Here is a 12,258-nt window from a genome sequence, read left to right as displayed (position 1 = left end):
TGCTGATACCCAATTTTTCCCTCATATTTTTAAATTGTATATATATACTTTCAAAATAGTATATTTGCATCGTCATTTAGTTTATAAACCTATACAAGCATTTTCCATAATTTTTAAATGTTTTAAATCAATTTCTTTATGCATTTTATTGTATAAATATCCAATAATTATCCTTCAAATTATTTGTATGGTGATTTAACTATCCAAACTCATCATTTACACCAACATGTAATTTTTAAATATTTTACTATATTTTTTATAATTACATTTGCATTTTTAGGACTAATTGCACATTTTTGCAATAATAGCCTATATTCATGTAAAATTACATTATTTATGCCAAAATAACCTTTTATATTTTTACAAAGTCAAGTTATTATTTTCTATCATTTTAGTGCACAAATAATATTTTTGTTATTTACTAATTACTTTTATAAATTATTTATTGATAAAATATCGGGTATTTAAATAATAACCTAATTTTAAACCTATTTTCGGACCTAAAACTACCCAAACCTCAGCCCAATTACCCCATACACTAGCCCAATAACCACAAGCCCAAACCATACCCAACCCGGTCGCTACCCATACCCGCCCAGCCTTTTAAATCTTGGTCGTTGATCTCCAAGATCAACGGCCCACAATCAATCCCCCATCTTATTATCTAACCCCCTACTAACCCTAACCCCATTTCCTTTTACCAACCGCCCTTGAACTCTCTCAACCTCCCCGTCTCTCTCTGTCAAATCCTAGCCATCGTAACCCCTAATCCTCTCCGATTCCGGCTCAAACATGGAATCAATCCATGATCTACTTACCTATTTTGTGATACTCTATCATTATACGCATGTTTTTGGCATCACTTAGTTCTTGCCCTATTTTTGGCAAGAACTACCTCTCAAGAATGGGCCGATTTACTTTGATTCTGTGAAGATCTGGACGATCTTTCGTCTCCATACATGTTATATTGAACGGTCCTTGCATTTTTTGGTCCTATTCAAGGCGTCAATCTCAACTAGGGTTTGAGATTTTCCCTTATTCTTTACTGATTTCTGATTGATACTCTTCCCTTTCTTGTGTCTGACTGATATTTCCCTTATTTTTGTTTAACCCGCTGTATTTTCCCTATTTTTGATTCTATTTACCTTAAAATGAACTCTAATTGATTTTCATATGCTATTTTCCTTATTCTCTGTCGAACCTGTTGTATTTCCTTATTTTGAGTGCTACTTGATTCTCGCATGTCACTTTTTGTCCCTTGTTTAAATCACTGAACTTCCTTATTCTGTGTGTTAGTTGCCCTAAAATTGATTCTGATTGATTCTGGCATATTTTCCTTATTCTGTATTTGATTTTTACCGTGTTACCTGTTTTATGTATGAAATATGCTACTATATAAGCCCCTCTCACGAAACCCCTTTAAGGGAGGATTTTGGAATCTCTGGATCCTTGCTTTGTTTTCACTACTCTCTTCTCTTACTCACTCACTGGCACACTCAAACGCTCTCTAAACTATTGGATAACCTCCTCCGGTGCAAGCACTGCTCAGGGCCCATTCTCGAGGCTCTTGTGAACTCTGAAGCATCGGGGATTTGGGGTTTTTGCTACTACACTCTGCACTTTTTTAATTCTGCTACTGGTTAGTGTTTAAACCTTCATAATGTTTAACTTCTTTCCTTTTTTCTGCACATGTATCTCAATTTTGGTTCAACTGTGATGGTGTTCATCTTTGATATCATTCTGTGTTAATTGATGCATGAGAATAGTCTACTGTTCATGTCATGCTTCACTATAATCTACACCATGTGATCTCTTATCTCCTAAGATTATTTCTGTACCCTGTAGCATCTTAACATGTTAATTGGACTTCAGTATTGTGGTTGTATGTTGTTTTGCATGTTGTATTTAGATAATGCCCTAGCTCTATGAGAACCCCTTACTTGAATGAAGTTTTAATGAGTCCTGTGTATATTGGAGTGTTTTAAGGCCTGTTTAAACTTGTTTCATGTTGTCCTGGATTTCCAATTCTATCTTCTGGGACTCTTGTGATAACATTTTCCCAGTATGTCTTGGTCCATCTGTTGTTCTCTCCGTTCTGTGGTTATCATTATATGTATCCCTCTATTGTGTTAAAGTGTTAATTAATGTGGCATTAGGTTAGACTTAGTTTAATTTAGACCCTTAGATGTCCACTAGTGCAACCTATGTATGCTTGCAAACCTGTCTCTTCTCCTAGTTCCCATGATGCTTGTTTATGTGATACTTTGCTATGTGCACCTTGCTGAACCTACTGGCTTGCTTGACCATTTGTGCTGTATGCTCAGTTCAGTGATCTCCATCTACCCTCCTTGTTACTTTGACATTCTAAATTCCTACTCTTAGCCAGCTAAAGCCAAGGCTATCTAGGTTCTGCTGTTGGCCTCCCTAGTGTGAGCACTGCTCCGGGTCCAATTAAGGCCATTGTGAACTCTGACACACTAGGGCATAGGCTCTAGTCATTCCTCAACTTCTAAAAACTGTCCCTAATACCCTACCTCCCTACCATGTATTATGTTGATGCAATACTTGGTGTTGTGGCTCACCAAAAGGGGTCTGAACTTCCTTATAGACCTTTGATCGTGTGGTATGCTAGGTCGGAAATGTTGAAGGCCCAGCAAGGCTGGGTATTTAGTTGTTTATTTGGGCCTGCTATAGGTCTGTCTATTTCCATGTAATATTACTATTTTACTTGTTAATCTGGGCCTATAATAATATTTCTGTATGAACGATTAGGGTGCTAGTGAAGTTGGGAATGGGTAGATTCTAATGTTTGCATGAAACGGGTAGAAATCCTGCCTATAGGTGTTTAATTCATTCAACATGCTCTACTCCTATATGTTTGTTAGATATTATGCCTATAGGAAATAAAATGTCAATGACCATTCTTTCAATTTGGATAACTGTAGCATATTCATCAGATTCTATGACTATAGGATTATGCTCTACTGGTCTTCATCTAGAAATCATGCCTATAGGTCTTTAAATTGATCAATTCGCTGATGTTATTATACCGCTCACCTAGAAGACATGCCTATAGGATTCTTGCTATTATCTTGCACTGTACACTAGAAATCATGCCAATAGGATTCTTGATCACTTGCTTGCTATTGTCTTGCACCATTCACTAGAAATCATGCCTATAGGACTAAGTATAGCCATAAAATCAGTCCCTGGCGCTAGAGACCATGTCTATGGGATATCATTATTCGTTTTAATAACCGTTAATGATGAACCTCTCAACTCTGTTCATTTAGATCACGATCAAAAGCATGCATAAATCTAGACTTCATTGTCACTTAGTGCATAAATCATTTAGGCACAACATCTACAAGATTAATGACTGGAAGTCTGCGATTCTTCTTAATAATCAGTATGCAACATTCGTATATCTTGTCAATGAATAACGGGAATTCTTCAAATTTCTTGCATGTCTGGATGCCTATCGCTTAGAAATCATGTCTGTTGGTTTTATAACACCTATAATCTATAAATCAATTAATTTAGAACAGTAGCACCGCATATACGATACTGGAATCCAGAATCACCTAGAAATCATGTCTATAGGGCTTAATGGCATTAATTTGGCCCAATTCTGAAACTATCTAACGCTTAATGTGAGAATTTGTTCGCGTGCATTTGTTGTCTAAGTGTGGAGGCTAACTTGAGCCCTTAATTGCTTTTACATGAAGTCCAACTTGTTTTGTATGTCGCCTAGTTTTATCATTTTTTTAACAGCCTAAGTTAAGTCTAGAACTATCCAAAATAGAGGTCCAAAAATGCCTCCTGGACCATAGGCATGGGACGGGAGTGCACGCATAAGGCACGGTTTAGAATCAACTAGTGCGCTTTAGATAACAACTTCAAGATAGTAATTGGGTAGCAGGAGATGATAGTCTGTGCCCGCTGAATAATACGAGTAACACCCCATCTTGAGGGAGTTACGAAGTATTATTTATGTTGCATGGGGTGATCCTTTAGGCTAAAAATTTTAGGACCCCCCCCCCTCCCCGTATTGTCTTCAAATCAATTATTTGTATTTAATAAAACTTCCCAGACTTCTTGCTTTTATTGTCTTTTGTTTGTCTGACCAATTCATATAATTTCGTGTTCGGCCGGGACCCACAGTTGTGGACTTCGAAGAGTGCCTAACACCTTCTCTTCGAGGTAATTTCGAGCCCTTACCCGATCTTTGGTGATGCAAACTAGTTAAAACAGAGTTATTTGCAAATAGGTGTCCTAACGCACCTTAACCCCGTTAGGTGGCGACTCTTCTTCTCTTTTAATACCCTACTTAAAAGAGTTGTCACGACGTCGAAACCCGATTTCGCGAGGAAAAGGGGCGCGACACCGGCCGGGATAAAAAGATGCATCCGGTGGAGACCAAGAAAGTAACGCTCCTCCTCTTTTGCGAATCTTCTGAGGAGGGCTTATAATTTTGCCCCAAATTCCCATGAACTAGAGACTGGGGATGAACAACACCCCCTTCTCGGACAGATGCAACCGGTGGAGATGATGTAGAAATTGCTGGTGGAAGAATTGGTGAAGGTAGAGATGATGTAGCAGTTGCTGGTGTTGGTGAAGATGGAGATGAAGCTGATGGTGTTGAAGAGTGAGAAGCAACTGCGACAAACGCAATGCTGGTTGCTTTTGCTCATCAACCGAAGACGGCAGCAACCCGGTACCCAGCCCTACAATACCGGATGTAGCGACTAGGATCCGTAAGCGGGAGATGGCATTTCCCACCATTTCGTACTCACCCCAGAGCGTCGAGACATCATCCTCGGTTGGTGTAACTAACTCAACAGATTGAGCGGTCTGTTGAGTTGAGGAAGGTCAACGTCTTCTATGTAGAGAAGCTCCATCCTCGCTAGCTTCTGCATCATCATCAATCATCACAGTATCTATGGCCGGCCCGGGCGGAGGGCTCGTCACTACGACTTCCGGAGACGACTGGGGGGCAACATTCTTCGCCCTCTTATCTTTCCCCCGACCGCGGGAGGAACGCCTTCTTTTTGGTTTATTGTTCTCCGGCCGGGGACTCTCAGAAGAAGCACTTGCACCAGAAGCAGGCCCCGAGACGCCTTTCTGTGAAAAAGCTTTTTGCATCAACCTTGCTGTATCAGCAAGATCAGCTAAAACGTCCTCCTCGGGGACGACAACTGAGCCCTGGGATAGACCTATATTCAATAGGAGAGAAGAATCAGATAACATTCTCATAAGAAAAAGAAAGGATATGAAGAGTTAAATTTACCATGATTTTTGGCCTTCCACCCATATTTCACGGACAGCTCTTTCCACGAGCGGGTTTCGGGCGTAGTAACATCCAAAGTTTTATGAACCCATTGGTCAAAGCCCTTAACCCTAGGGGGAACCTACCTATTCGCTGAGGCAGGTAAAGGAATAAAAGTTAATAATGACGAGGAAATGATCTTTAACAAGAGTAGAAGCAAACTTTATACTTACGAGTGCGGTTTCAATATTCCGGGAAGGAAGGAGCCGTGGCCGGGATGATTTCACCATTGGCGACTGAAATGAATCATTGCATCCACCCACGATCGTTATCATCATCCATGCTGGATAGCAATGCATGGTGGCCTCGCATTCTCAAGTTGATCATCCCCCCATGGAAGATCTTGGAGGAATAAAGGTTCATCACGTTAGCTAAGGTTAGCTCCTCTACTGTTTCTTGGCACAGGCGCCGAAGGCAAGCAATCGTCCTCTACACAGAGAGACTCACTTGTACCAAACATACTTGGTAACAGAGGCAAAACTCCTCAATGACGGAGTCAAGCTCTCCACTCAGAGAAAATGTCCCCAAAGTAAAGGGATACATATAGAAGTACGTAAAATCCTTCTTACGTAAGGTTACCCGCTCCGCCAGGTCAGGAGCGATAATGTCTAAATCCTGGCAACGACAATCTTCCTTCACAACAAGAATGCTGGAAGGACAGATGGAAGAAAGATAGCTGCTAACAGCCCATGTACGAGGGCTAACAGAAGGAAGTTTTTGTTCGAAGTCTTTTGTTGTGGCAAGACTTCTTGGGATGATGGTGCTCACTGTTGGAGGAGCGGCGTCATCGGCTTTGTTTTTGTTCTTTGAGGAACTGGTATTTTTTGAAGAAGAAGATATTGTATGTTATGGAAGAAGGAAAAGCTTTTCTCGTTTGAAGAGAGTTAACGAAAGGTTGAAGAACAGAATACAAGTTGAATGAAGAGAGTTTGAGAGAGTTTGGAGAATTATGGAGTATGAATGAATGAGGTTGATGCGTATAAGTAAAAGTTTAGGCGGCTAAATTTGTGGCCATGATTACCTCGATAACCGGCAAAAGTTATGCTGAATCATGGGATGATGCGTGTCCGGGGCAGTAAATATGGAGAGACGTGCGTCTAATCAACCGTCAGAAGCTTTTCAGAGGGGATCAGAGAAATTTCTGTCAAAAAGAATGTTTCTACTAACTTCCCGGTGATACAAAGTAATGTCACCGGGAAGCAGGAGAACTATCTGTATAAGGTAAAAATATGCTATGCTAAGTAACTGCATAAGAGAATGACGCGCGGAGCCGAAGACAGAGGATAGTTAAAACCGAAGACAATTGTTCCATTTGTTATCGGGAAGAATGATGCTCATAAAGATGCAATAAATGTCTGCCACCCGGTAGCATTTAATGGAGAATATTTTACAGCATTTAGTACATTGCCCGCTATAAAGAATTTATCATTTATGCTCACCGTTACACATTCTTCAATGGCCCTCATAATTGACATTAAAGAAGGGCATGATCCTAGGACCTTGTTCCCTAGGTGCAGTTATAACTAGTGAGCTCTGTTATCTTTGTAAAGGACACGAATTTTCTGGTAAACTTACGTTATAATCAATTCAAATCTCTAAGCATTTCTACTCCTTCGGGGTAGGGGTAAGGTCTGCGTACACACTACCCTCCCTAGACCCCACTAGTGGGATTTCACTGGATTGTTATTGTTGTTACGTTATAATCAATTCAAATCTCTATACGATTTTATCTTCTTACCTTTTGATTTCATTACTGTCGTGCTCCCGGAATTATTGTTTCTACTATTCATCCTCATCTCAAGGCTAAATATTGTATATTTCTTCAATTATTTATTTATTTCTGGATCAAATTAATTTACTTGTCTAGAAATCATGTATAAATTCAACTATACCGTTTTACGGATAAACAATAAGAAACTTGAATTAAGATAGAAGCAGTAGATTTATACTCTCTTACTGCAACTCAGGTTTTTATATACAACCACCAAAATTTCTAAAAGTTGTCATTTTTGCTGCTCAGAAGTGGCAATCTCTGATGGGTTTGATTAAAGCTTGTTTCTGAAACCTGGATCACTCTTTCTTCACATGCCTTCCCCCACATGACCGCATAGAATCCCAAAGTTATGATGCTTGCTCCTATTACACTGCAATCAATCCAATCTCACCACTTTATTTCATTTAATATGTAAAACAAATTTACACCCATTAGTGTATTTTAACATATGATAGCAAATTAATTACCAATTTTATTATGTCACCAATTAATGTTTATTACAAAAATTTACGGATAAATACCTTATAAGTGACCTGATTATACTCACCTTCCAGTATAGACGTCGTCATGTAGAAAGGCAACCCCCATTAGAACAGCAACAACCATGCCAAGAGGCATAAACATAGCCACAAAAACAGGTCCTTTCTTCTTGACAGCCCATGTTTGGACCACACTTCGAACTCCAACCATCAAAATTCCCTGTCACAATTGCATCTCTTCACTAATTTTAGTACTGAGCCCAGTGCACTAAGCTCCTCTATGCGCGTGGTCCGGAGAAGAGCCGGACCACAAGGATCTATCGTACGCAGCCTTATCCTGCATTTCTGCAAGAGGCTGTTCTCACGGCTCGAACCCGTGACCTCCTGGTCACATGACAACAACTTTACCAGTTACGTCAAGGCTCCTCTTCTATCAGACAATTTATTAATTAATTAAAAAAGTAGATTGCCAGCCAAATTATTTATTCGTGATACTTACAGAGTAACAAATTGTTATCAACTTTAAATCTGGTTTGATTTTCCAAGCATTTGAATCCTTTTCTGCTATTAAAGCAACCACAGATGACAAAATAGTCACAAAACCACAAGCAATTACAGTTACCATCAACTCCTGTGGATAGTCCTTCATTATCCATGCCTAAAATCATACATAAATGGCAGAAAACAGAATTTAGTACATACTTTTACTTCATAGGTAATCTGAGGAATGAAATGAACAATAAAATGAAGACAAGGGAGTACCTGAACTATGTAAAGCAGACTAACCAAGAAGCTAGCAGTTGTAAGGAGTGAGCTACCAATGATCCAATTTGATTGTGTTGACAAAAGAGGCTGACCAATATTTCTATTATACACTACTGATTCATGAGAAATAATTGCTGGACCTTTGTAAAAAGTCATCATAAAGGCTCCTGTTATCAGTATTAACGTTCCAACAGCCTTTGCCTGACTGCTCTTTGCTCTCAACACTAGCTTTTCCATCCTAATAATAATTAAATAAACCAACTATTGTTCAAGAATTTATTTTTTTTTTAAAAAGAATGGAAGGAAGATTGAAGAGTTAATTTGGTAACTGAACTTTATTGATTATAATAATAAAGTTATAGAACTTTGTAAAGTAACTGATGTTTACGCACTAAAATAGTAAATCAAATCTATCTTGATGGGTTGGTCTTGTCGTTATAGTTTAGTGACTTTATTGTTATAATAGGCAAGTTCAATTATTTTAACGTAACAATAAGGAATTTGGGTATTATTATTATATTGGGTAAAAGGTTAGTGGCAATATTACCGTCACAATGAATAAAACTCAGTTACTTTAATATGACCAAAAAAAAGTTACGTGACTTTATTGTTATAGTGGATAAAGGCATAGGGACTGGCAGCAATAAGTGAAATTAATCCAAAATTGATGGAGTAAAAAGAAGAGGTGCATACCCAAGAACGACAGCAACTATAAAAGTGAAAGCTGGAATAAGATCAAGTATGGCAGAAGCCAGAGTTGGTGAGCTATATTGTATCCCCACGTAGAACAAAGTCTGTCCCGAACAGCTTTATTTGATCATCCAATTAAGACCAAAAAATACCCATTTAGAAAAAGAGCCATAGTTCAAAGAGAAAATCATAAAATATTAGCCGGCTGAGGTCTCGTTTGTTAACGGAATTAATATTAAATTTATACCTGAGAAGAGCAAGAAGAAAGATCCTATACAAAATAGGGAATGTGAGCTTAGCACATGGCTTTGATCTGCAGATGCACATAAAAAAGATTTATTTACAGTAAGATTCAAGAAACTGAAAACTTAATATTAAATGAAAGACAGAAATAACCTGTGATAGATGAAGGTGGAAGGAAGAAGGACGAGTAAGGCTAACGCGTTAGAATAAAGAATAAATACATAATTGCTCATTCCTTTGTTAGTAGCTGCTTTATTCAGTGTGTTTAATCCAACTTCTAAACAGCAAACAATTATTAATAACGCTGATATTACTGAATTCCCCATCTTCTTTTTTGTTTTTTGTTTTATTCTCTCCTCTGTTGTAGTCTGCAATTTATGCAGTTCAGAGATTATCCAGAAACTAAGAATGCCAGAAAATATTTGTTGAGAAAATGGAAGGAAGCAGTAGGAAAAGGACTTCTAAACCAATGAGTTTATTCAAAGTGTCACATATTCTGGTAGCGTGTTAGGCACATTGGGAGCCTAATAATTGTACCGAATCAGAGGTGAACTCATAGCTCATCTCAGAGTTCACAATTAAGTATTTATATATATTTCATGAATTTCATAATATAAATACGGGACCTAAAACGATTATATTAGGTTCGTCCCAAACCATGTTATTAGGTGGGCAGCATAATGGGACATAGAGCAATTTTGTTCTTATCTTATGTTTGGTAATATGCCCTTATTGTTTGTGAACTGACTCAGACTTTCCCCAGAAATAGATCAAATTTGTCCTCTGTTTAAATTTGGTCTCAATTACTATGCCTTTATCGTTAGGACTGGCTCAAGTTTTCTTCTCAAAACTAATGGAATTCACTTTTTACAACCCTTTTATTTTAAGCTCAAAAGTTTATTTGAATTCTAATTTCTAAATGACGAGTGGAAGAACAATAAGAAGAAAAGAAAAAAATATGTAGAATTTTTTTTTCTTCAAAACTACACATCAATAGCAGAGAAATTATTTTCAAAAATATTCCTTTTTACTTAAGGAATGACTCTCTTTCAGTTTTTGTCTTTGTGAAGATCAATACTACTGTATATTATTACGATTATATGTATAACTTTAGCTCAACAGAAATAAAATTAATGATTTTATTAGTGTTTATATGGAATTGAAAAAATCAAGTGCAGGGATGACAACACTTCCCCTGTGTGTGTCGTTTGCTAAAAACACTATAGTTGCAAGCACCTGCAGTTTCGATATTGCTCCAATTTCATCAGAAATTGCACAATTTGAAAGCACTAATATGATTAGTACGTTTGATGTGCAAGAAGGAGATGACGCCATTTTACAACTTGATGATGCAAACATCATAACTGATCAATTTCATCAAAATGTTGAAAAAGGACAAATTTACAAAGACAAGAACCTGCTGGCTCTCGTTATGAAACAGTATGCCGTTAGAGAAAAAATGTCAGTATCGGATTCATAAATCATGCCCAAGAAGGTTCGTCAGCATGTTTTCAAGTAAAAAACTATGTGATACCTATATAGTATATAATACGCTAAAAGCAGTATACTATGCGAGTATGGATTGGTTTGTCTGTGTTTTATATCAGTGATACTGGTATAGTATATAAGTATGCTATATCAGTATACTATGCAAGTATATAACTGTATTGGTTTGTCTTTGTTATTGTCAGTAAAACATAATACCAATATAGTATATATGTATGCTAAATCAGTATACTATGTGAGTATAGAATTGTGCTGCTTTGTCTATGTTTTTTATCAGCAAATATGATACTGATACAGTATATAAGTATACCAACAGAGTATACTATGTGACTATATAATTGTACGGATTTTTGTGTGTGTTTTTTATCAACAAAACATGATACATAACTGTATTTGTATTATAAACAGGTATATCCTTGAATGCGTGGATGAAAGATGCACTTGGAGACTTAAGGCATCAAGCCTGCGAGCATCAAATCTTTTCAAAGTGACGGATTTCAATTCTGTCCACAGTTATTTAACTGATAAGAGATTTTGTTCACAAAAGCAAGCTGTCTCAGCTTTTGTTGCAGCTGTGGTACAAGATAAACTTGTTGACCCGAAAAACATATATACACCAACAGATATCCAGATAGACATCCAAAAAGCATATGGTATGGACTTAAGCTACATGCAAGCGTGGAGATCAAAAGAAAAAGCAATGCAATTGTTGAGAGGAAAACCAAGTGAGTCATACAAGAAAATGCCAACATATCTTTATATGTTAGAGTACGCTAACCCAGGATCAGTGACACGACTACACACTGAAGGAGATGGGAGCTTCTTGTATGCATTCATAGCTATATATGCATCGATTAGAGGATGGGTCTATTGTAGGCCAACAGTTGTAGTTGATGGAAGTTTTTTAAAGTCAACATATAGAGGGACCATACTCACGGCTTCCACGCAAGACGCAGAGGGTAAGAATACAATCCAGTTACATTCAGTTAAAGAAACAAAAGATTTTCAAATATTATATGATACCAGTATGGTATACAAGTATACCAACAGAGTATATAATTATTTTGCTACATACCTGCACGTACCTATGACTATACTACTATATGAAATACTAAATTAATATTGTGCGTACAATCCAATTACATTCAATTAAAGAAAGAAAAAAGATTTTCAAAAATTATATGATACCAGTATGGTATACAAGTACACCAACAGAGTATATAGTTATTTTGCTACACACCTGCACCTACCTATGACTATACTACTATATGAAATGCTAAATTAATATAGTGTGTTGTAATTGATATTTTTTTCTTTGGGTTTATAGGACAAATTCTACCCCTCGCATATGCAATTGTTGATTCGGAAATGATGCATCGCGGGAGTGGTTCTTCGTGCAGTTCAGAGAAACCTATGGACAAAGAGAGGGAATGTGCATTGTATCAGACATGCATGGATGGTAGTATGGAAAG

At 37.4% G+C, this 12,258-nt stretch overlaps 1 protein-coding gene across 1 annotated transcript; it reads right to left on the bottom strand.

Moving 5' to 3' along the window:
• Positions 1-7,183: 7,183 nt before the first annotated feature.
• LOC109220057 (WAT1-related protein At3g28050-like) lies at positions 7,184-9,817 on the bottom strand. Its single transcript, XM_019384518.1, has 7 exons — positions 9,434-9,817; positions 9,285-9,350; positions 9,041-9,154; positions 8,345-8,585; positions 8,082-8,240; positions 7,651-7,802; positions 7,184-7,473 (listed from the first exon to the last, which is right to left on the bottom strand). The coding sequence occupies exons 1-7, from the start codon at positions 9,604-9,606 to the stop codon at positions 7,323-7,325; spliced, it is 1,056 nt and encodes a 351-aa protein (XP_019240063.1). The 5' UTR covers positions 9,607-9,817; the 3' UTR covers positions 7,184-7,322.
• Positions 9,818-12,258: the final 2,441 nt, after the last annotated feature.

The sequence above is a fragment of the Nicotiana attenuata genome, unplaced genomic scaffold, assembly GCF_001879085.1.
Source record: "Nicotiana attenuata strain UT unplaced genomic scaffold, NIATTr2, whole genome shotgun sequence".
Taxonomy (NCBI): domain Eukaryota; kingdom Viridiplantae; phylum Streptophyta; class Magnoliopsida; order Solanales; family Solanaceae; genus Nicotiana; species Nicotiana attenuata.
Note: the sequence above shows the minus strand (reverse complement) of the source record. Positions and strands in the feature narration are given on the sequence as shown.